Source organism: Anticarsia gemmatalis, chromosome 29 (genome assembly GCF_050436995.1).
Source record: "Anticarsia gemmatalis isolate Benzon Research Colony breed Stoneville strain chromosome 29, ilAntGemm2 primary, whole genome shotgun sequence".
Taxonomy (NCBI): domain Eukaryota; kingdom Metazoa; phylum Arthropoda; class Insecta; order Lepidoptera; family Erebidae; genus Anticarsia; species Anticarsia gemmatalis.
The window spans coordinates 943,473-969,271 of NC_134773.1; the positions used below are offsets into that span (position 1 = coordinate 943,473).

A 25,799-nucleotide genomic window follows, 5' to 3' on the forward strand; every position below is an offset into this window, starting at 1 on the left:
ACGATCTGTGGGTTAAGCAAACTTTGGCGCGGTTATTCCATAGATGGGTGATCGCATAGTGGTATTTGAACTAGCCGTCTTCGTGCTTCGGAGGGCACGTAAAAAGTTCGTTCCTAGTTGTTATCAATTAAGATAACAGTCGTTGAACCACGTCAAAGGCTAGGCTTGAACAACTTTGACACTAGGTTGACCACTAACCATACGATAAGAAGAAGACTATTCGAAATACTTACATCCATATTTTCTTTTACAGCCAATACAAACATCGTCTCAGCTTTGTTTAACCAGCCTGCCCAACATACCGATTTCACAAGCGAGCTGCAACTACCAGAGGCCACGGGCTGAGAACCAATGCTCTTCATCCAGTCAGAACAGCCAAAACGAACAGGTCCAGATGCCAAATGGTACAGAACCATTAAGACTAGCCGAACGCCTACCTGTAGGGCCATCGACCAGCCGCCATCAGCCCATCTACTCAGTCATCGGAGAAGGTAATCTGACGGGAACCGAATGCACTATATGTTACGAAAATCCGATCGATAGTGTTTTATATATGTGTGGGCATATGTGCATGTGTTATAGATGCGCCGTACAGCAGTGGAGGGGCAAGGGGGGAGGTCAATGCCCCCTATGTAGGGCACAAATCAAAGATGTGATCCGCACTTATAAGTCTTGATGTGTTATGCCAAAATCGTGTTTTACAACCCAAATGTGTATATATTTGATTTAGGTAGTGTTAGGCTTTTTGTGGAGCAAATGGACGATTTTTTTGTCGTTGCGATTTTTTGTCGTTGCGACTTTTTTGTCGGACGACTTTTTTGTCGTATAATAGCTAGTATCCGGCGGTTGAATTATTGATATATTGTAGTTAGTTGACAGTGTGTTGTGTACAATACACAGATACACTCTGTATTACATCACTCTCATAGTGCGAGACTCGACACTAAGGTCTAGAACCTCAATTTCCTAACTCCGGGTACTTACTGAAAATTTTAGAAATTACTTGACCCGGAAATCGAACCCGAGGCGAAGCACTCATATTCACTGACAACTCACCATTAAGTTAGTATTTCGTTTGATACGAATTGCGACTTGCGACTAAATCGTGCGACAAAAAAATCGCAATCGTATAAACCATTTGCATTACAAATAATATTTAGAAATTAATATAAATATCCATAATAATAATATATTAAAACGGTTTCGCTTCTAGCGTTTATTTATTTGAAAAAATGGCGGAAAATACGTCATAAGGCTATGACGGAATAAGTAATATTCTCTAATTATTACTACAAAATAATTTATTTGACATAAAAAAATATAATTTCGTTTTAACGTGACTTTAAATTGACAAAAAGGGAATACTAATTTTTATTTTATTTTCTAAATCGTGTCATAAGAAACGTGGCTAAATAACTGCCTTATGGATCGATGTCTCAGGTCAAGCTACACTTGCCGAGGTTGGTCTAAAGATGGGTGACCGAAGGCCCGTTAAATTGTGGGTCCCGGCTGTCATTTTCAAAGATCTTTGACAGTCGTTACTAGTAAGAAGCTTGAAATTCTGACAACCAGTCTTACTGAGTATCGTGTTATAACCCAGGTAGTTGTGTTGTGGAGGTCAGATAGACAGTCGCTGCATGTAAAATACTGGTATTCAGCTGCATCCGGTGAGACTGGAAGCCGACTCCAACATAGTTTGGAAAAGAGACTGATAATAAGTTATCAAAAGAATCATGTGAATGTGACAATGTGTAGTGAGTGAGAGACACAGATATAATGACGTCACGTAGTGAACACGTTTGTTATCACACGAGTATAAAAAATAATCAATTAGTATTTCAAAAAACTAAAATATTGACGTATTTTTTTCGAAAAACGATATCTGGTGGTATTTTATGAATAAGTGTGAAATAGCCAATCTACTGGATAAAATTGTCGGTTAATTTATAAAGACTACAGTCTAAATTCTATATAAGCTAACCAAGACTTGAGAGCTTCTGAAACTGTCCCGTAGTTTCTCTAAAGTACCACTAGATGGCGTTCTATTCTGACGGGTGTTTTTTTCGGTTAGAAATTTTCGAGCCGTCAGAGAGGCTATGGAGTATTTTAGTATGCTAGGTCGTATATATAGGCTCCTAGGTATTAAAAATATATAGCAATCTGTCTTAGTTAGGTTTCTAAAAAAAAATATTGTGTCGTTAGAAATATAAACAACCAATTTTTTTGACAAAAATTCGAACTAATACAACAAACATATATATTTAAATCCTATATAATGCAATGTTAAACTAATTTTCATCATAAAAATAAATTAATTTCTACAAAATGTTGCGATACTGACATCTATCGGACAATTATCGCAACTGTAGTTTCAAACGCAACCAACAGATGGCGTTGTATATTTTCTAATCGACACATAATTTTTGACTAATATGCTATCGACATCGTAACGTCCATGACATTATTAATAATAATAATAAGCATTTAATAAATAATAATCATATCATAATAATAATATATTATCAGGTTACCGGCGGTCGAAATAAAAATGTCGAAGAAATAATCGAAATATTTTGACTACTCCAAAGAATGGAGTTTTGAAATAAAAGGCATTTGAGAATTAGCGCCAAGTAACTTTAAATGTCTGAATTTAGCAGCAAGTAAGACAAGGAGTGCGTGTGACGGAGACGTAACAACGACGTGCTTCCGTTCCCTCACACGCACTCCGCGTATACGACTACTGAATTAATATATCTTGTTGTTATATTCACCTCCGGTTTCTGAGGTACATTTAGCGGTAGTTTATCTATTCAATAGCGTTAAAACTCATATAAAAAAACGCTATTGAATAGATAAACTACCGCTAAATGTACACAGAAACCGGGGGTCAGACATTCAAATTTATCTGGCATTTAACAATAACTAATACAGAAAATTACAGTTCCTAAAAAATGCCTCCGAATAATTTTCTAAACGGTATCATTAATCGAATATTCTTGAAATAACATACATTAAAGTTATACACTAACCCTCTTATTCATAAACACACTATAAACCTATTTTAGTTAAAAAGCTACTATAATATGTTTTCTCTTTGTCATTTCGCTAAGGAGTGAAAGAAACAAAACACTTTATAAGCCTTTCATAACTTCATGTATTTTTATGAATAAGAGGGTAAAAATGGTTTTTACTGAATAGTTTTCAGTTACACTAACATGAGGATATAAGCCAGTTTTTATATTTTACTGATTTATATAGCAGATGTGTAACACTTAACTATAAGATAAAACTGGCTATGTTTCATACACACAATATAAATTTAACCCATTAATGTCCCACTGCTGGGCAAGGGTCTCCTCCCGTAATGAGGGAGGGGTTAGGCCTTGAGTCCACCACGCTGACCAAGTGCGGGTTGGGGACTTTCATACACATATAGTCGAGAAAATAATTTGGTTATTTTACTGCTAGGAAATTGTATTGTAGTGAAGCAATAGTTTTAAGAGAATTTTAAGAATATTCGTTTAATCAATCGTAAATGATCGAAAATTTAGCTTATTCAAGCCAGTAGATCTACCAAAGCTACCATGCTGTGTTGCCATCGTTAAATTTTATAGATCGTTTGGTAGAAAATTGTGACGAGGCATTTTTTTCATGAGACAATATTTTAGGCAGAGATTTTAATAATTGCTCCCTTTTAAGACAGTTTTTTTTAAATTTTGTTTTTTAATCCCGCCTTTATAGAAATTAGATTATATGGAATTTGTATGATTTCATACATATTGCAAAAAAGGTCTTAAGGTACCTTGTATTTATGTCTTCATAAGCCCTTTTTCAACTGATGTTGTAGAACTAAAATCGAAATTAGTCGAAAATTTAAATAAAAAATATGATTTTCTTAAATTACTTTTCTAAAAATGATTTTAGCATGACTTTCTTAACTATTTTTGCTTTACCGAAATAATAATTTTATTTTTTTCATTTATAATTTTTATTTTGAAAATTAAAAAAAATACATACTCAATCAATAACCATTCCTCAATTCTGCTCAATTTGATAAAAATAACATATCATATTTATGAACGATTTTCCGTCTCTTTCTCTCCCTAAAAGAAAGAAAGAGACACCACTATAACACTCTTTAGTCGAGGTTATAATCCTCTGCATTTATTTAATGTAAAATACTAAAAACAATTTTTGCGTTTTGTAAACATTGATTTCAAACAAATATGAATAAAACTCGAATATATGAATACGGAAAAAATGTATATAAGTGTATTTAACTCTATTATATAACATTTAATTGTCATCCTGGCCAATATTTAGCAACAACGGCCAATTTTTAAAGTTCTCTTTGAAGGCTCACCGGTGGGTAAACGCTCAGTGTGTTAACTTGTACATTACATAGATGTAGGTGCAGTGTTTCAGCTGAGCGTCTCCGTGATACAAGTCACCGTTGTTGTTTATAACAACAGTTCACGACAAACGTACCACTTTGTCACTCGGTTGACCGTAAAATGTATTTATAATTTTACTAATAAACATGATGTAAGCTGTGATTAGTTTTACAGTGAACACTTTCAATCAACGTTGTAACTGTATATGAGTGAAGGCAAAACACTGTGTAACTAATAACTTAGACCACGTTTTTTAGTCTTCTTATCGTATGGTTAGTGGTCAACCTAGTGTCAAAGTTGTTCAAGCCGCCCGAAGGCCTTTGACGTGGCTTCACGACTGTTATCTTAATTGACAACAACCGGGACCGACTTTTTACGTGCCCTCCGAAGCACGGAGACGCCCTGTTCAAATACCACTATGCGGTCACCCATCTATGGAATGACCGCGCCAAGGTTTGCTTAACCCACAGATCGTTTACCGACCGGTGAGCGCAACTGGCTACGGGCGCCTCACGTTTTTTAGTATGACGGTATATAATAGAGTTATATACACTTTATAAGAGATTTTTGATTGACATTTGTAAATATTATTTCTATGATTACCATTATATGAACCAAACTAAGCGACGCGCGTCAGTATGTTATTTAATAAGTTAATTTTTTTTGTCGTGTACTCCCGAGATTTTTTTTGTGTAATGTACCTATACTATTATCTGTTGTGGTCGTATTTAAAATAAATTGTAAATATATTTAAGCATCTCGCATTTTTGATTGATACGAAAGAGATGCTAATTTCGACGATGTGTATGTGAAATTGTTACCTGTCAAATTTGACAGGTGTCAAGTGTGACAGCTGTCAAATTATGACAGTTTGAACTAAAATTAAAGTTTTGTGCAGTACTTTTAGTTTAAGGTGTTAGTTCATGTGTGAACCGCTAGATGGCGTTATGTACAATTATTGCCACAACAGTTAGTAGTGTTTTAGAATTATTTATTTATTTTGTAAGACATTTTTTTTTTGTTCTTTTAAAGTTAATTTAATACCAAATCGTGGTGACCAGTTCGCGTAGACTTAGAACAGACTATTGAAGCCAAAACGTAGAGTTTAATGAATGTGTTGTATATATTGAGCGAATGATTGTCAATGTGTGACTGAAAAACTATGAAAAGTGCCTGAAAAATATCTGAAAATGCAATTCTGAAAGGGCATAAGTCTTATGTATTTATTACATGAGATAAGCCCTTTCAAAATTGCATTAATTATTCAATTATGTTTGAAATGTAACCGTGAAATGCCGTTGTAATGATGTGCCCTTTTTATTGTGAATCTTTTTTTGTATACTAGATGTCGCTACTAGTACATACATAATAACAACGCCTATCCTTATGTGGGTATACAGAACCGTGTTATCAATATGTGAGACGTTAAATAATTAATGTATGCTAGTAGTGCCATCTCGTGGAAATTGATGGAAGCATGTATGGAAAAAATTATGAGAAGTCGAAAATGGTTTTTTGCAAAATTTGTATGTTTGTAACAAGTATTTCAGTCACACATTGATTTGTAAGACCAAGGAGTATGTGATATTTCGTTTTCTTTCAAAACTTGGTCAGTGTATAGAATTGTCGTCTAGTCTTTAGTTATTTATTTTTCATTTTTTTTTATTAATTTTGTGAAAATCGCACTCTTTGTAATGTTGGAGTTAGATTAAGTTTTCAAATAAAAATGGTTATCGAACAAATTTTTGTGTATTTTTTAAACATATTTCCCATAAAAACTTCGAGCCCGATCTGGGAATTGAATCCGAGACATCATAACACTACCGACCTATCGTCGAATTTTAGTCCCTGGAAATTACAAAAAAAAATAAAACAACACAATTTTATATAAAAATGCAATTTATTTACAGAAAATTCACTTGTACAAAAATTCATTCATTTGTAATATATTCTTACAAATTAAAATGTTCATCTTATTCATTAATCGGAGTATTTTTACACCCGTACTAATTATGACAACGAATATCGTCAAAAATACTATATATTTTGTGGTTATATACCCTAAGGAAGTACTAAAGGGTAAATAATTAATACACACTAGAGTCGCCGACCCGCCGACAATACTCGACATGTCGGCGGCTTAAATACACAAACGGTCAGTAGCGCGATTCTATCCAGTCGATATAGAGTATCAAGATTTACCCCCGGTTTCTGAGTACATTTAGCGGTAGTTTATCTATTCAATAGCCTTTTTATGAGTTTAAACGCTATTGAATAGATAAACTACCTTTAAATGTACCTGAGAAACCTGGGGTTAGACATTTGACGACTGTAAAAATTGTTCCAATCACTCCCGCTAGGGACGCTGATTAATTATTCATACATTGTCTAGTATAGAATCGCGCTACAGTTGAGCAGCTAGCCGACATACCCCCGGTTTCTGAGGTACATTTAGCGGTAGTTTATCTATTCAATAGTGTTTTTTTATGAGTTTAAACGCTATTGAATAGATAAACTGCCGCTAAATGTACCTCAGTAACCTGGGGTTAGACATTTAAAATGTACTGTAAAAATAGTCCCAACAACGCTCGCTAGAGGCGCTGATCAATTAATTATTCATACATTCTCGATAGCTATCGCGCTACTATTGGGCAACTAGCCGACATACCCCCGGTATCTGAATACATTTAGCGGTAGTTTATCTATTCAATAGTTTTTTTGTACGAGTTTAAACGCTATTGAATAGATAAACTACCGCTAAATGTACCTCAGAAACCGGGTGGTAGATAGGTAGGTTGGCGACTGTAGTATGTATTGCGTTTAAAACGTACACGATACTTTGTATGTCTGTATATAGCTACAAGTCGCTTAAGGTACATAAATACAGTAGACGTACAGTCAACTTGGGTAACTTTGAATCATTTGGGTAACATTGACAGTGGGAATTTGAACTAGTTTCGATAATTTTACATATGAAACCAACATTGATAAAGATTCATATTAGTTTTGCAAACGTTTATCAAATGTGTTGGTTTCATATAAAAAAATTATCGAAACTAGTTCAAATTCCCACGTTCAATGTTACCCAAATGATTCAAAGTTACCCAAGTTGACTGTATACGTGGAGTGCGTGTGAGGGAACGGAAGCACGTCTTTACGTCTTACATATTTCATGTCAGTGGTTTGTTGCTATATTCAGAGATACAAAGTTAAGTGACGCATTTGCTACATAGTTTCATACCCTAGTAAGGGGTATAGTTCATAATATAATTTATAGTATGTTCTTTAAAGTGTCTTAATTAGTAAATAATTTAAGTTACTTTTTTGAGATAGACTGCAAGCAAATACAGGCGGCATACGGCTAGCTACGGTTATCTGCAGTGCAATATAGTTATAGTTGATTTTATTTCAAACGAGATTTACATATCGCGGGTAAACGGATTTTGATTAAATTTGACCGAAAGATAAGACTATATTTTAGGGAAGTTAAGAATCGCGTGCATTTTCAAGTATAGTAATAAAAAATACATATTTTTTACCAACTTCAAAAAAGGGGGTACCATGCCCTTAATGCTTGTTTTTTTTATTTTTATTGTTATACATACATACATGAAAATCACGCCTTCCTCCCGTAGGGGTAGGCAGAGACATCCTAAAGCCAACTTTTAATATATTTACTAAATAAGACATTTTAAAATACATACTAAAATGAAGTCTAAAGCCAATACACTGTTGCGTTACACCGCCGCTAGAGGGCGCTAGTTTCTTTATAATACATAGTTTAAAGCGATTAGTATAGATTTCATTGTACATTCATACTAAAGCTACGTTTTACGATTATTTGTAGACATTTTTAAATATATTTATTTTTGCGGAGAAACCCGTATTCACAAATGTATAGTATTTAATAATATAACTGTTTGAATAATTTACGGATATAAACATTCGGATATTGATACAAATATGAGGTTTCGGATATTAAGTTATTTCGGATTATCCGACACTTTCGGATAAATTCGGTCATAGATATTTTACCCATTATTGTCCCACTGCTGGGCAAGGGTTTCCTCCCAAACTAGGGAGTGGTTAGGCCTTGAGTCCAAAACCCTGACCAAGTGCGGGTTGGGGACTTTGCATGCCCTCGATAAATGTATTAAACAGATTTTAGGCATGCAAGGTTTCCTCACGATGTTTTCCTTCACCGTTAGAGCAAGTGATTATTATTTGTAAATACGAGTTTAAGAATTTGAGTCAGAGATCAGTGTTTTTATAAAATGCAAACCTTTTTATTTTGACATTTCCTTAGTCAAAAAATAGCTGCTTCAATTTAAAAGTTTTGTCCTAAAATAATGTTTAGACAAAATATTTAGCTGCATTACATAATTTTACTAGTTCTTACTAAGTACCAGTTAGTTTAATAGGTGGATAACTGATGGTTTAAATACATTAACTGTCATTTAATATATTGGGTACATTTACCCTCTTATTCATAAACTATGAATCTATTTTAGTTAAAAAACTACAATATGTTTTCTCTTTTTCATTTCGCTAAGGAGTGAAAGAAACAAAACACTTTATAAGCCTTTCATAACTTCTATATTTTTATGAATAAGAGGGTTAGTATTTGATATTAAACTGACTTCAAAATTTCAAGCAAATATCTTGTTTTTCTATACGGAATACAAAAAAATTGATTTTTTATAAGCCTGTAGATTTTTTTATAACCCCAAACTTCTTTTTCGATGGACCGATTTTGATGATTATTTTTTTATTTAATAGGTAGTTCTTCCCATATGGTCCTATTTAAAATTGATATATCTCAATAGGTAGTACTTTTCACTAAGTCCTATTTAAAATTTGACCAAAATTTTGTCAAGTAATTTTCGAAGTATTTTCAAAATATGTAACTTTGTATACATAGATGATAAAGTCATGTCTTTTTTACGTGCTGTAAAACTGAAAACTTTCCTTAGAAGTCGTTTTTTGTCGAATTACTTTTCAGAAATCGTCTTTCAATATACTAAGGGCTAAAGCAATATGATATTTAAGTCCCTTACCCCCGGTTTCTGCGTACGTTTAGCGGTAGTTTATCTATTCATTGTTTTTTTTAAGAGTTTAAACTCTATTGAATAGATAAACTACCGCTAAATGTACTCAGAAACCGGGGGTTAGTTATTTAAAGGGTATATAAGGACAGTCTTATTACTAAATAGGCACATGCATACTACAGTATCTAGGAACACACCATTATGATAGTTGCCTTTATATTTATACCTATAAAAAGTTTCTGAAGTCAAAATCTCGGATTTATTTTTCAGATTGATACTGTAATTTTCAGTTACATATGTTCAGGAACGAGGTGATCATGTTCCTCCTTCACAAAGGGAGGATCCTCCGACCAGGCGAGGTGATCATGCCTGGTGGGCCTACTGCCCGACTGTTGTAGTCGGGAACTTGTATATATAGTCAGTTGCAGCGTAAACTTCGATAGCGCGATTCAGGACTTAGATGGGACAGGATTATAGATGGGTGACCCCTCATGGTATTTGAACTGAGCGTCTCCGTGCTTTGGAAGGCACGTAAATTCGGTCCCAGTTGTTGTCGATTAAGATAACAGTCGTTAAGCCATGTCAAAGGCTAGGCTTGAACAACTTTGACACTAGGTTCACCACTAACCATACGATAGATAGATAGACTGCCTCTGCGACGCGGTCAGTAGTGTATGCGACTGCCACGGATTCAAATCCTGGGTCGGGCCAAAGTCTTTTGAGAAAATTTGTTTAAAAATTGAGATTGCCCGGAGTAAGGAAGTTGAGGTCGTAGACCTCCGTGTCTCGGAGAGCACGTGTCACCTATGGTCCTGCTTGTGAGCTCTCACTGGTGGTGTTCGTCACACGCACTATGAGAGTGATGTAATACAGACTGTATCTGTGTATTGTACACAACACACTGTAAACTAACTACAACACAGTTGACTGGTTGCAATTAAACTGGCCGTGGCCGAATTTAAGCTCGAAACTTTTTACATAATATTACGCCGTCTTCCTATTAGGGTGGGCAGAGACCAGAGAATTTTCTTTAAACTTTTTATAGGTATAAATAATAATTAATATTATTATAGAACACATTGCCTTTTATACGTCGCTACAGTTTGTCTTTACAATTATTTATTTATGATCTATAACAAATACCCACTGTGTTGGGTTCGATTCCCAAATGCAACAAATTCGTGCTAAATTGTTGAATTTCAAACTGTCTATTACTCGTGACGCTAAATTACTGGACCGATTTTAATGAAATTTTGCAGAGTGATAGATTTGGGAGACGGATATAGGCTACTTTTTGTTTCAAAAAATGTTTACACAACTAAAAGTAGCAAAAATGTTTGTAATAGAGAATATAACAAATTTCTTTGTTGCCCACTTTTGCCCAATAGTGGTCAAAACATCTGCTTTATCGTAGATTCCGTCTAAAATATCGAGAACAAGCCCACTATCCCAACAGTGGGGTTACTATTAAAGTGTTAAAAATTGCCCACATTTGCCCAGCAGTGGGCAAAAAATCTGTTCTATCATATATTCAGTGTTTCATCTTAGCCCACGTTTGCCCAACAGTGGGCTTTGCTATAGATTTCATCAATATATACAACTACATCTAATTTTAACTTAAATATAATACTGTAATGATTTGGTCTGCACTGTGATACGGGCGAAGTCGGGTTGTTAACTAGTCTTAGTGTACACATCTCGGAAACTACTGCATCTATTTTGATAATACTTTCTTTAATCGATAGCTACATTATTTAGAGTAACTTAGAATACTATTTATTAAGATTTTTAATAGGAATGTCTATTTGTCTTAATTTTACATGAAAACGGCTTTACCGATTTTGATAAAATTTTGCATAGTCATAGTTGAAAACCTGGGATACATTTTTCATCACTATACATAAAAACGGCTGTACCGATTGCGCTAAAATTTAGCACACATATAGTTTTTTAACCGGGAACAAACGTAGTCTACTTATTTCATATTTCAACCCCTAAATACACAAATTAGGGGTTGTTTTAAAAACCCGACTCCATATTAAACATGATTATATTTGTCACTAAATATCTATTTACTAAATAAATGCGGTACATATAATAATACTACAAAAATACTAGGCGTTTGTACACTTATATAAAAAATACTATCGCGGAACTATGTTAATGCTAAGAGGGGGTGGACAGTTGGAGTACGTCTATACAGAAAAGTCGCCGACAAGTGGCAGCGACCCGCCGACATTTTTCACCGACATTTGTCAGCGACCCGCCGACATTTTTCACCGACATTTGCCAGCGACCAACCGACATTTTTCGCCGACAAGTGTCAGCGACACGCCGTCATATTTCGCCAACATTTGTATCTATATGGAAAAGTCGCCGACATTTTTCGACGACGTTTGTCACCGACCTGCCGTCAAATATCACCGACGCGCTGACATATGTCGGTGGGTAATTGAAATAAGTTTATCGACATAATATGTGGACGACCTGCTGTAAACGTCGCTAATTGATGTACTTAAGTAAACTAGCCGACAAATGTCGGCGGGTCGGCAACTTTTGTGTATAGACAATTACAAAGTCTACCTAATAGCCGTTTATTAAAGCTAGAATAAGGTGAGGTGAAAAGCCAGTTAACTTTGTGGCCGGTTTTTATGAAACTGGCCATGGCCGAATATAGGCTCGGTGGCCAATATTAAGTATAGGTAGACTTTGTTATATTGAACTATTGTATTAGCCATTCTCAGAAGGCACTATTATTTTTATTTATTATAGAATAGAAAAACACCAATTTTTACTCATATAACAAATGCTATAGTTTCACTCAAAAACGACCGAACCGATTTTGATAAAATTTTGCAGACTCATAGATCATATTCCGGGAAAAATTATATAATAATTATTTATAAAAATGTAAGAATACGCAAGTAAAATTAACTATTTATTTTAAGATAGATTCACATTGATCAAAATCCTTTCTTAGCGGATGCCTACATCATAACATCTACCTGCATGACAAATGTCAGCTCGATCCGTCCAGTGGTTTGTGCTGTGCGTTGATAGATCACTATGTCAGTCAGTCACCTTTGAGTTATATATATTGAAATTGGTATTTTTCTATTCTATATTATATACTAAAATTGTATCTAAATGCATTTTCTTTAAATATGAATAAATGCGCTCTTAAACTACTTATTATGAAATACATAACTGGCCTTATATGACAACATATATTTTGAAAAATGTACTGTCCCACTGCTGGGCAAATTTTCCACTTGGTTTGAAAGAAAAATGTTAAAATTGTTAAAAAAAACATATTTATAGTCAAATTTTCACGTAAAAAGTATAAAATAATACTATATTTTTATTTTATTAAGGAATAAGGTATTAAAATTAAATCATTTTATCAAAAATTTTGTCAAAAAAATCACGAAATATTTTTTTTCAAAATTATGTTGTCAAATTCTCAAACTGGGTTGCCATATCACTAAATGGAATTACATCAATCACTTATACTTAACAGTATTGCCAAGCTAAATAAAACAATTAAATTAACGAATCACAAAATACCTACAAAAATAGTTGCCTGCTTAAAAAAATACTGTGGGGTTGCCAGCGTCGAAAAATCAACTAAAAAAATCACGTCTAAGAATACTACTTAATACAACACATACGTAACATCACGCTATTTTTAGCTTTAGGGCTAAGCAGAGTCACTTGTCCCCTGCAAACTTATTTCGCTTCATTCACATACATACATTTTAACAATTTAAAACTCTCGCGACTTGTACACATAATATTATCATGTTATTCGGTTGAAACGTCGGGAAAACGTAGGTTTACTACACACATATTCGGTCCGTGCCTCGGAGAGCACGTGTCGCCGTCGGTCCTGCGCCTGACCTCTCACTGGTGGTGTCGGTTATCCGTCCCACCAGACTATGAGAGTGATGGAATAGAGAGTGTACCTGTGTATTGTGCACACACTTGGACACTATAAACAAAGTCCTGCACAGATGGCCAGTTTCAATGAAACTGACCGCCGTAGTCGTATATCGGCTAGGAGGGACATTATTATTCGGTTCGCCAACAAAACCGACTGGACTCACTTGTTCGGCTTGTGCCGATCGGGTAGTTTTTTATAGTCCATCATCAGTCTAGCCTTTCTTCCAACTATGTTGTAGTCGGCTTCCAGTCTCACCGGATGCAGCTGAATACCAGTGTTTTACATGCAGCGACTGTCTATCTGACCTCCACAACACAGTTACCTGGCTTATAACACGATACTAAGTAAGACTGGTTGTCAGACTTTCAAGCTTCTGACTACTGTCAAAGATCTTTGAAACCGGGACCCACAATTTAACATGCCTTTTAAGGCACGGCCAAACTTGCTCGTACGTAATATGGTCACCCATCCACAGACAAACCTCAGCAAGCGTAACTTAACCGCAGAGCTCCCTTTTCCCGAATATTAATCGAGAAACATGGGGGAACTCGTTACGTATAGTTTGGTCACCCATCCACAGACAAACCTCAGCAAGTGTTGCTTAACCTCAAAGCTCATTTTTCCAGAAAATTTATCTACACACATTACCGCCCGGTTTATATATTATAGTATGGTCACCCATCCATAAACAAACCTCGGCAAGTGTTGCTTAACCACACCCCTTTTCCCGAAAATTTATCTACGCATATTACAGCCCGGTTGGATCTATAGTATGGTCACCCATCCATAGACAAACCTTAGAAAGTGTTGCTTAACATCAGAGCTCATTTTCCCGGACATTTATCCGGCAGTTGTTAATAAGCCGAGCATTCATCTACATATATGATCACCCATCCACATACAAACCTAGCCAAGTGTTGCTTAACCTCAGAGCTTATTTTCGCTAACATTTATGGCTGATTAATGCCGAACCGTATATGTATATAGCAAATATTTTCAAAGGAATGACATTATAATATTACTTATGCCCGATTTCAGAGTACATTTAACTGTAGTTTATCTATTCAACAGCATTTTTTATAACACTATTGAATATATAAACTACCGCTAAATGTACTCAAACCGGAGGTTATACATTCTAGTTTAAACTAACCTGTTCATGTACCATAAGGTCTATAAGTCATTAGCTGTTGGGCTGATAGTCCATCCACGTACAAAACCAGTTATAATTAAACATGGCCGCATAGGGGTGTTTTCTTTTCTTGTGTAGACGCAGGGACTCTTCAGACGCGTACCAGTATTGCGGGCATTTGTCGAAGGGGTACTTGATTGATTCTTTTACGTATGGCTCTGAAGGGTCACCTGTAAATAAATAAATTTTATTTAATTAAAAATTGTCGATAAATTATATTAAATACTAGCTTTTACCCGCGACTTCTTCTGCCACCTGAATTTTCCCATGGGAATGCATCATTTTTCTTGGTAAAAAGTAGCCTTTCCTTATATTATAAAGCAGAAGAGTTTGTTTGTTTGAACCCCCTAATCTCAGGAACTACTGGTGCGAATTGAACAATTTTTGTTTTGTACTGTACTTTACTGTTAGATAGTCTATTGATTGAGGAAGGCGTAGGCTATATACCATCACGCTACGATCAACAGGAGCAGTGTACCAGTGAAAAATGTTACAAAAACGGGAAAAAATTATGTCCTATTCTCTCTTATGTAATGCAAGCCAAGTTGCGCGGGTCAGCTAGTATTATAAAAAACCGGGTGTATATGTGTACTGTTAAACGGGAGCTTTGAAGTTAAGCAACACTTGCCGAGGTATGTCTATGGATGGGTGACCCTATCGCGTAACTTCTACCCAGGTATTGGGTTGTGGAGGTCAGGTAGGCAGTCGTCCCATGTAAAACACCGGAAATCAGCTGCATTTAGTGAGACTGGAAGCCGACTCCAACATAGTTTGGAACAAAGGCTAAGCTAATATATTATTATACAAACACTATGAAATGGAAGTGTGTACTAACTAGGAGGCAGGCAGTAGAGACAGAATATCCTGTGCCGGCGGCTCTCGTGCAGCTCCAGGTGCTTCTTGTGGTGCTTGCGGCGCGTGGACACGTGCGGACAGCACGGGCACGGGATGGCCAGCGCGCGGGGGACCGTCCCGTGCCGCTCGGCCGCGTGCGCCAGCAGGGTCGACACCACGCGGTAGCCCTGGGGAGAAAATACATCATCAGTCAGTCTTTCGGTATATTCCCGGTGTCCACCCCCTGCTTGTCCACCCCGGGTGGACAGAGACACAAATCTTTTAAAAAGTTCTCGGTGTCCACCCCTGGGGGACAGTGAGAATTAATTTTAAATTATTCCCGCTGGCCACCCCGGGTGGACTAAGACACGATAGGTAGTTCAATACTGATTTATTTCTAGAAAGGATGAGGATGTAAAGATTTATCTGTGACTTTGATTAATACCTATTGTGATAATTATTTGTGTAGATTGCAAAAGTAAAAGATGTTGATAATATGATTAAACTATGTACCTACTTAATTAATTTTGTTATAATTATTTACACCCAATTCCAGCAAGCGTGGACATTGAGAATGTTTATTTAAGCAGTGGCTTTGTCCACCGGCGGTGAACATCGAGAGTAGTAATATGAAACTCGTGTCTTTGTCCACCCGGGGTGGCCAGCGGGAATAATTTAAAATTAATTCTCACTGTCCCCCAGGGGTGGACACCGAGAACTTTTTAAAAGATTTGTGTCTCTGTCCACCCGGGGTGGACAAGCAGGGGGTGGACACCGGGAATATACCAGTCTTTCTTGCTTCTGCTTCTTCTGTCGTGTCAACGACTCACCATAATGCATAAATACGATAATACATCTTTACATATATAATTCTTCTGTAAGTGTGTATGTCACTGAACTTCTCTTAAACGACTGGACCGATTTTGATGAAATTTTTTGTGTGTGTTCAAGGGGATCTGAGAATGGTTTAGATTCACAAAAAAAATATATAAAATTCTCGCGTCACAGTTTTCCTTGCCATACTCCTCCGAAACGGCTTGACCGATTCTCATGAAATTTTGTGAGCATATTGAGTAGGTCTGAGAATCGGCCAACATCTACTTTACATATACCTAAGTGACAATTTTTTTTTTTAATTTACATGGCAAAACAACGTTTGCCGGGTCAGCTAGTTTATTTATATAGTATTTCTTGCTTGCTTGCAGCTCGTGGCTTAGTTAAATACAGCCGCGCCGATCGATCTCTGAGGTTAAGTTACGCTTGCCGAGGTTGATCTTTGGATGGGTGACCGTCTTATACATATCGTGTTCCTCCGTATTTCGGAAAGCACGTTATATAGAAATAATATAGGTACATAAGTATATTGGATTTTTTTATAGTTTTGACAAAAAAATAATATTTTACAGGATAATTAAAATCATTTAAAGTGGTGTAGAATTACCTTAAAACAATGTTCACATTGGTAAGGGAAGTTCTTCCACTTAGGGTTCTTCTTGCGGCTGAACACCATCTTGTAAGGGTCTGCGGGAAACCAGTCTTCAGGGTCCAGGAGCAGTTCCACTAACTCTACACCTGCAACAACAAATAACATCAATAAATAAATTTATAAATTTAGCCCTTTTATGTCCCACTGCTGGGCAAGGGTCTCCTCCCGTAATGAGGGAGGGGTTAGACCTTGAGTCCACCACGCTGACCAAGTGCGGGTTGCGGACTTTGCATACCTTCAAGAACTGTTCTAAGAAACTCTCAGGCATGCAAGGTTGCATCATGATGTTTTCCTTCACCGTTGGAACAAGTGATAATAATTTCTGATACACACATAACTTGGAAAAGTCATTGGTGTGTTGCCTCGGTTTCGAACCTGCAAGCACTTGCGTGGGAGATGTCAACTTATACCACTCAGTTTTCACTGCTCTCTCTCATCGTATGGTTAGTGGTCAACCTAGTATCAAAGTTGTTCCAGCCGCCCGAAGGCCTTTGACATGACTTAACGACTGTTATCTTAGTAGACAACAACCGGGACCGACTTTTTACGTGCCCTCCGAAGCACGGAGACACTTAGTCCAAATACCACTATGCGGTCACCCATCTATAGAATGACCGCGGCAACGGTTTGCTTAACCCACAGATCGTTTACCGACCGGTGAGCGCAACTGGCTATGGGCGCCTCGCCTGCTAGTGTGCTTATATATAGTATAGTGGTATGTGGTATATACCTTCGGGCACAGTTATTTGTGGTACTGGTTCGGGCGGCGGCGCCGGCTGTATGCTGACTCCAGTGATCGTTGTGTTGTGAGCTGCGAGCAGGCTGGATAGTATTGTGTTCTGAGTCTGTAAATAATAGGAAAAGATTATAATTAATATTTTTTTAAATTAACCTATTTAGCCTTCCTACACAATCTACACATATACTTGACTAGCTGACCCGCGCAACTTCGCTTGCGTCACATAAGAGAATCATAATTTTCCCCGTTTTTGTAACATTTTTCTCCTCCTATTGGTCGTAGTGTGATGATATATAGCCTATAGCCTTCCTCGATTAATGGGCTATCTAACACTGAAATAATTTTTCAAATCGGACCAGTAGTTCCCGAGATTAGCGCGTTCAAACAAACAAACAAACAAACTCTTCAGCTTTATAATATTAGTATAGATTAGTATCGATTTGACGTTTATCGGCATAGCCGAACAAGTGGTTTGTTGTTCGATAAATGTTGGCGAAACAAATATATATTGATGAAAGAGAGTTTTAAGCCATACAGAATGAATGATGTTTCTCAGGAACTACTGGTTCAAATAGAAAAAATATTTTTGTGTTGAATAGACCATTTATCGAGGAAGGTTTTAGGCTATATAACATCACGCAGCAACTATTAGGAGCGGAGTAGCAACGAAAAATGTCACAAAAAGGGGGAAAATTATGAGTCATTCTCTCTTATGGGACGTAAGCGAAGTTGCGCGAGTCAGCTAGTATTGAGATATTCACAAATTAAAAGACTCTTTCTTTCGTACAAGAATCGACCTACCAATAGTGAACTTTTTTTGCTACATTATGAAATTAAGTGAGTATACCTGTAGTGTCCCATTGAAACTCTGCGACAAGTCTGGCTTAGGCTTCCTCTTGTAGCCCTTCGGAGGGCCCCTCTTCTTGGCAACCTCTCCATTTTTCTTGTACCTCACTACCTCTGTGCTCACTTGTACTGGAGTGATCGTTAGTTTCGCTGGGAGGGAGTATCTGTAATTAAATTAATGATAAATAATGAATTTTAATACTCTGCCTAAGCCGTCGGAAGTAACAGGCGTGATATTATGTGTATGTAGAAACTATGGTTTTATAAGCTTTGAGGTATGAAAGTCTCCAATTATTAAATAACTAGCTTTTGCTAGCAACGTCGTTTCAGTGAAAAGATTTCCTATGTGTAAATACATGTTATATTCTATCCAAGTACTAATATTGTTGAAATCCGTTCAGTGGGACTGTTATCTTAATTGACAACAACCAGGACCGACTTTTTACGTGCCCTCCGAAGCACGGAGACGCCTAGTACAAATAACACGATGCGGTCACCCATCTATAGAATGACCGCGCCAACGATTGCTTAACCCACAGATCTTGTTATATCGTAATATCGTTTACCGACCGGTGAGCACAACTGGCTATGAGCGCCTCAATATATTATATGTATAGAAGAAGGATACTACTTAAAGTAACTTCACTATAAAATTATATAACTAAAAAGCTTTTCACATACCTGTTTTGTAAATTCTTAACGATATTCTCTCCATTCTGTCCCTTGCTTGTAGTGAAAGCGAGCGGGTTGGCGAGATTGAGTGGGTTGTTCACGAAGTTAGGTAGTGTGTTCGTTGGGTATATTGATAAGGACTTGGGAGTGTTGAATGCTGGGATTTGATATACCTGTAAATAAAATACAAGATATGGTTATCTGTAAAAATAAAAATTTATCGATGAATTATATGTAAGTGCGTAACTCTTGAACAACTAAACTATATTTGAAGAACCTGAAATAATAAAAAAAGGTCTTTTGCTTTTATTGAATCCATTTTCTTGTGTTTATTCTAAGGCTAACTAGAAATTGCCACTACCAGTGTCTCGGAAGGTCGTAGGTTTGATTCCCACATAAATTATAAAAAAATAGTTTATTGCCAAAAATATTAACAATGGTAAAACAATATCCTGTGGCCCTACAGTAGGCAAGCCTGTCCTGTGGGTACCTGACACGACTCAAATCTTTTGTCTTACATTATTAGCTCGGGCAGTATTACCAGTAACTTTGGCAATTTACATTAAAAATAGTTTTACTTAGAAAAGTCAATAAAAACATGCAAAGTAATTTCCTTCAGACTAGTGCATTGGTCTCGATCGATATAAGGACGATTTTATTCGTGATTAATGTAGTGTTTTATGTAAGTATCTCTATAAATAAATATATTATATATATAATAATAGATATATATTATTAATGAATCAAATATTTGTACAATGCAAAACATGGATCAAATATTTATAACAAAACCTAAAATTTTGGTTGTTCAATCTAATGGTTATGCTAACTAAACTTAGTTTTCAAGCTTTTCACTTTAAAAGCTCCTACTGTAAAGATCCATTTTGGTGAGTAAGCAAAGTAGAAATAGCCCTGTCAAAATAGATGTTTTGTGTCTGGTTATGCTTTGAGCCCCATTTTTAGTCTCGTAAAAAGCCTTGCGACACAAGAGTACTTCTCTAAAGCCATGATTTTAAGCAGTAAAGTTTAGTTTATTCACCTGTAAGTTCAATGGAGAGTATTTGATACGTTTAGCCTCTGGTTCCTCATCGTCAGACTCGGACGGCAGACTCAGCGGGTCCTTGTCTGTTGCAAATGTGTCTCTTTCTTTCTCTTGCACGCAAAACATCTGGAAATTATACAGATCAATATCAATTAAATATTAAAGTAACAGTTAAATTGGTTTTCACTAACCCCTTGTTTCTGAGGTACATTAAAAGGTAGTTTATCTATACAACAGCATTTTTTATATGAGTTTTAACGCTATTGAATAGATAAACTACCGCTAAATGTACCTCAGAAACCGGGGGTAAGAAAGCTATATTATATCCATAGTTAGCTTAGTTTAGTTATTAAACCCATATATAATACAATAGAATACATTTTATACCTTGAAAAATCTTAAAAAGTGTTAAAAATCCGTAAATACTACATCTCATAGCATACAATTTATTAAGGGACTGAAAATATGAGGCTGATGACTTTAAAAAGTGTAAAGAAATTAGAACTTTCTCGTTTTTTTTCTAGTTACTAACATTTTATGCTCTCAGACACAGATGAATGGTCACATTTAGTCAGTTTGTAATCTTAAAACGATTTTAGAGACTCCTAGTATTGCTGTCTACAAGTCCAACCTTAGATTAAAGGTCCAGAAAAGAGATGTTTATCAATTTAGCTTTATAGAAAATTAAACATACCTACCGATTTTCGATCGATGAATTACACAGAATTTTTTTTTTTTTTTTTTACTTTCGTTCATAGACAGAATGGTATTACTTATAACAATATGTTAATAACATTCTTGGGTATTTATGGATTCAGCCTAATAAATGTTAAATGGTGATTAATTTAGTAAACGTGGGTACAAAAAGATGTTTATAAAGTGTTTCGTGTAATACAAGCTTTCTAAAAAAACTATGCGAATAGCCGGATACTGACAGTTATGATTTACCAAGAAAAAATATTACGAAATTGCAATATGAATCATTCAATCAATGTTGATTTAGTATAAAGATACTTTTAAATGCACGTTAATGTTAAAAAGACAAGCAAAAAACAAACAATTGAACACGAAATACGTCGGTATAGTTGGTATACAAACTTTTTTCTTCCGTAGCGTAATTTTACGGCGACGCTTCAAAAAAAAATACACATCCGATTTTCAAATCATCACAACACAACACTGGAATGATTTACACGTGATTTTTAACAAAAATAACACGTAAATAACATCTGAACATCACAAAATGGCGTAGTAATTCATAAATGCAAGAAACAATAAGACTTCCCACAAAATAACTGCACACGGGTATCCCTCTAGTTGATCTAATTATACTAATATGTACTTATTTTGAATGAAACACTGACCTTTAAGTGGTTTTTCGCACAGATAACGCCAAATTATCGTTATTTGGCTCACATTAATGGCGTTATACGTTGATTTCTATTGTTTCTTACTTAAAATTATAGCGAAACATGAAAATAAAAGGTTAAGTACACCCGTATAATAATAACAAGTTCTTTTGTGTAGTGATGGACGCCATTGAACAAGCCGAGTAACGGACGCATTCGATTACAGAATCGATTAGGGTGAATTGGTAGAATTTCGTTGACAAGACGATTGGTTTGTTTTAAATTCATTAGCGAGGGGTAGAATATATGAAATGTAGGTAAAACATTGTGAAAAATATTAAATTATTTATTTGTTCAACCTACCTCTGTAATAATGTTTTTATTTTTACTTCTTATCAGCTACCTACTACTAAAGACTATAATAATCTACTTGAAAGTCGCCGATGAGTTATTTTCAGAGTTCAATGAGCTATCGAGTGTTATAATAATTAAAAGAAATGTTTTAATATGCATTCAGCATTTATTTAGCTTCGACAAAATAGTTTATAAATTAAAATCTATTTATACTAGTCCATTTAAAGAAAACATTTTTATACTCAAAATCCTTCGAAAAAGATCCATAGTTATTATTACCAACCACACAGGTCTAATTATTCAATCTTCAGAATATCGATTAAGCTTTCGATTTTAAGAATAAAAATGCAACCTTTCACATCCCTAGAGCAAGCTTTTCGTACGCTTTACAAAGTTGCATTAAAATATTCACTATAGGTTTTGCTCAATGCATTTTAGACTCTACTTCGAGGGCATAAGATAGAAAATCAATAAAATATTGTCGATAACAGTTAACTGATCCGTGATTGGAGCAATAATTCAATCTAGAGCGTCATTTATTTATTTAACGTTCAAAAATACACTGCTTGTATTGATAACTTATATTTGTTATTCAAGTACTTTTAAATAGGCTAAAATTTAATAATATTTTTTAACTCACTTGAAAATAATCAAGAGAGTACGATCTTCACTTTGGATAGTTCTTAATATTGATAATAGATGGTGCTGTTAGTAGTAAGATCGAAAATTGTATATGAATTTCTATATTAAATTATTAGGTAAGCTGGTTGCAGTTTTATAAAATGCGATATATTATATCCAGGGCAGAGATAAGTGTTAATCACACTGACAATGACAGGACCGAGCGCTTCGCTTCGTTACGAAACTAGAGAAAAAATATGAAACAGGCATATTGAGTTGCGATTTCAGGAGTAATAAATTACAGAATTACTTATTTTTTACGAATCATTATTTAACTGTAAAACCGTCATTTTATCGTAGTCTTAAGCGACCAGGGAATGGAATTCAGGGAAGGGGTTTTAAACAAGATCAATAAAATGATAGGTAGGTACATAGACATAAAAATAAACTAAATTATACAAAAATATTGCACGATTTATTTATAATACACATTTAGAAATTATTTTTTTTATAATACAATTTTATCCTATTCTATTTCCTTCACTCTGCAGTCCATGCAAGATTGCATCACGATGTTTTCCTTCACCGTTGGAACAAGTGATCATAATTTATAATACACACAATATCATCACTTGGAAAAGTTATTGGTACACACCAATAACTTTTCCTGAACCTCAGGTTCGCACTGTCAACCACTTTTATGAGATATGCAAGCTAAGACCACTCACCCCCGGTTTCTGAGGTACATTTAGCGGTAGTTTATCTGTTCAATATATACTCAGAAACTGAGAGTTAGCTATTACCAAATTAACAATGCTTTTTCAAATGCCTCTGCAACACAGCCCGATCAGCAGTCTTATAGTTACACACACCACAAACAAAAGGTTTCTCCGTGCCATGAGTCCGTTTATGCGTCAACATTTGTTGCTTAACATGTGTAGTATAACCGCAATCACACCTCAAGTCTTTCACTTCATCGTAATGTTTAATTAAATCCTTCAAATCTTTGCCAAAGTATTGACATTCAGTGCATTTGTATGGAGTACCTCGTGAGTGAATATGCATATGGACTTTTAAGCTTGTACGTTTTTGAGTGCAAAACGTACATTCTGGACATTGAAATGTGTTTTCGTTTTTGTGTTTTGGTAGTATGCATTCAGCGCAGTTAGAATTTGTGCTCCTAGAATGGTTTTGTAAATGATTTGTTAAGTTAATTTTGTTTGTGGTCGAGTAAGTGCATTGAGGACATTTTTCGTAGCCCGGTGGGAGTTTATGGTTGTGTTTTTTGGTACATTTGTGTAGATCTAATGTGTCTTTGCTCATGGTACGGTAGCCGCAAATCTTGCAGTTGTACACTGCTTTCAGTTCGGTTATTTTTATTGGTTTTCTTGATTGTCTTTTTCTTGGGTTGCTGAAAGAAAATTGAGGTCAGAGTATATATTAAAAAAGAAATCTTAAAGTAACGCAATTTGCATTATTAACATCAGCATCTCTCTTACTAAGAAATAGTTTTGAAGAAAGTCAAAATAGTGAAAAATTTTAAAAATTGATTTTGTTACTTGGAGGGTAAGGTGATTAGAATTTTGACAACTAGCATGTAGATGACATTATTACTTAGCTATTTATTTTTCAATATTATCATACAATTTTAAAAATTTTAACTATATTATATACTTACACAAAATAATCATGATCAGTCAAAGGTTTACATATTATTCTTTCTGTGTTCAATTCAATTTCAACCTGCTCCGATGTTACTTCTGATAAACAATGTAAGGTCTCCATCTTGCTTTTGTTCAAAGAAGTTTAATATCTTTAAATCCTCTTTGGTTGACAATAAAATAATTGCAACTTATTTTAAATACTGCTATGTATAGTCTGTAAAAAAATACATGTTTTAGTAAGTAAGTAACTAATCTCAAATGGCAATGGAAATGATGCTTGGCTAGACATGAAGACAGAAGGCGAAACAAAGTAGTAGCATGCTAGATTCCTGGGAGAGACAAATGTACTTTAGATCTTTTCTGATTTATATAAGAATAGTTCTCGATAGTAGCTCAGTAAATTGCAATAGGCTCACCCCGTATTGCGTGGGACTAATAAAGTACAATAGCGATACGTGAGTGTATTTACATACGCTTTAGACTACACCTTTGGGTATAACAGGCGTGATATTACGTATGTAGTAGTGAAAAATACTTGTATCATGCCCATAATTTTGAAACTTATTGCTGAGTAATCTCAAATTAATTCTGTATCTGCGTCATCAGTCAGTTCAAGTGTTCTGAAGTGGGTGAATCGTATAATGAAGTCAAGTTATTATTCAGCATATTTTTCATTATTAAGAAGGTATATTTACCGTTTAATGATAGATTTTGGGTTTTCTAAGCTTTAATTAACCTTTAGAAGATTCTAGAATAGCAAATATAAGCTTAAATGTTAACAAATATGTATATAATAGTATGCACTTGTTGTTACTTAATTATTACGATTTAAGCTGCCTTTAAACACTTCTTTTCATATCAATAACGTTATTTATCATACAAGAAGTCTAAGAAGAGTGAATTTAAGTCAAAATGTACGATATTTACCTGTTTTTCGGCAAAATATTGCGCACAAACAATTCAAAACATTGTTCACGAACTGACGTTTAGTGATAATCGGTAACTGTCATTTTGTCTTTTGACACTATTGACAGTGTGTTAGTGCATCCGTTTTGAATTTTCTACTATTTTAGTAGAATTTTGCATGTAGAAATTTTTTAAAAGTGCGTAAAGCCACGGAATACCTAACACAGAAGAAGGGCATTTGGGCAATAGTCGTTTATTCCTTTTCATATTTCAGTGTGTGTTAAATGTCATCGGCTGAGTTTGGCGACAGCCATCTTTAAGGCAATAGTATGACATGCCCTGCCCTCTGGTGTTCGGTATTCCGTGCTTAAAGCACTCTTAAATTGAACAATTCTGGATGTTGTAATTAGTAAATATAAGGCTCAATTTCCACTGCGAGCGGAACGGACCCGTTAGTGATTTCGCTAAACTCGCAAGCGCTAATTGCTTGGGTTGTTGCTTAGGTAGGTACCTACCTGTAGTTTCACCAAAATGGACTTCGAAAGTATGCAATTTGCGCTCCCGTTCCATTCGCGGGAGATTCTAATTCTAATACTCTGCTTATAAAAACTTAATTTAATATGGGTAATCAAAGTGAGCTTAAAACTACACGTTTATTTGCAGTAAATGAACACCATATTAAAAATATCTTTATTATCAAATAATTACA

The 25,799-nt window shown here is 35.3% G+C and overlaps 2 protein-coding genes across 6 annotated transcripts in view; one reads left to right on the top strand and one right to left on the bottom strand.

The window, feature by feature from the left end:
• neur (E3 ubiquitin-protein ligase neur) overlaps positions 1-6,130 on the top strand; it is a 58,960-nt gene extending 52,830 nt beyond the window's left edge. For both annotated transcript variants that reach the window (XM_076133076.1, XM_076133075.1), the window contains exon 4: positions 254-6,130. In XM_076133076.1, the coding sequence (XP_075989191.1) occupies positions 254-676 (423 nt within the window). In that variant the 3' untranslated portion in view covers positions 677-6,130. The remainder of the gene's footprint in view (positions 1-253) is intronic.
• Positions 6,131-8,739: 2,609 nt separating this feature from the next.
• On the bottom strand, positions 8,740-21,716 carry LOC142985188 (uncharacterized). Of its 4 annotated transcripts, none has more exons than XM_076133204.1 (8): positions 21,561-21,716; positions 20,194-20,322; positions 19,164-19,327; positions 18,484-18,646; positions 17,628-17,742; positions 16,853-16,983; positions 15,413-15,599; positions 8,740-14,747 (listed from the first exon to the last, which is right to left on the bottom strand). In XM_076133204.1, the coding sequence occupies exons 2-8, from the start codon at positions 20,320-20,322 to the stop codon at positions 14,569-14,571; spliced, it is 1,068 nt and encodes a 355-aa protein (XP_075989319.1). In that variant the 5' UTR covers positions 21,561-21,716; the 3' UTR covers positions 8,740-14,568. The 4 variants fall into 4 exon arrangements, with proteins under 4 accessions (XP_075989319.1, XP_075989321.1, XP_075989320.1 ...); XM_076133206.1 differs by lacking the exon at positions 21,561-21,716 and adding an exon at positions 21,295-21,526; XM_076133205.1 differs by lacking the exon at positions 21,561-21,716 and adding an exon at positions 20,895-21,133.
• Positions 21,717-25,799: the final 4,083 nt, after the last annotated feature.

Bases quoted from the DNA above. Each gene is read 5' to 3' on its own strand.
- LOC142985188 (XM_076133204.1), bottom strand. From the start codon at position 20,322: ATGTTTTGCGTGCAAGAGAAAGAAAGAGACACATTTGCAACAGACAAG. The intron at 15,600-16,852 runs GTAATTCTACAC...TTTTCTCCCCAG, and splicing joins AATGTGAACATTGTTTTAAG to GGCTACCGCGTGGTGTCGAC. The intron at 14,748-15,412 runs GTTAGTACACAC...ATTTATTTACAG, and splicing joins TCTCTACTGCCTGCCTCCTA to GTGACCCTTCAGAGCCATAC.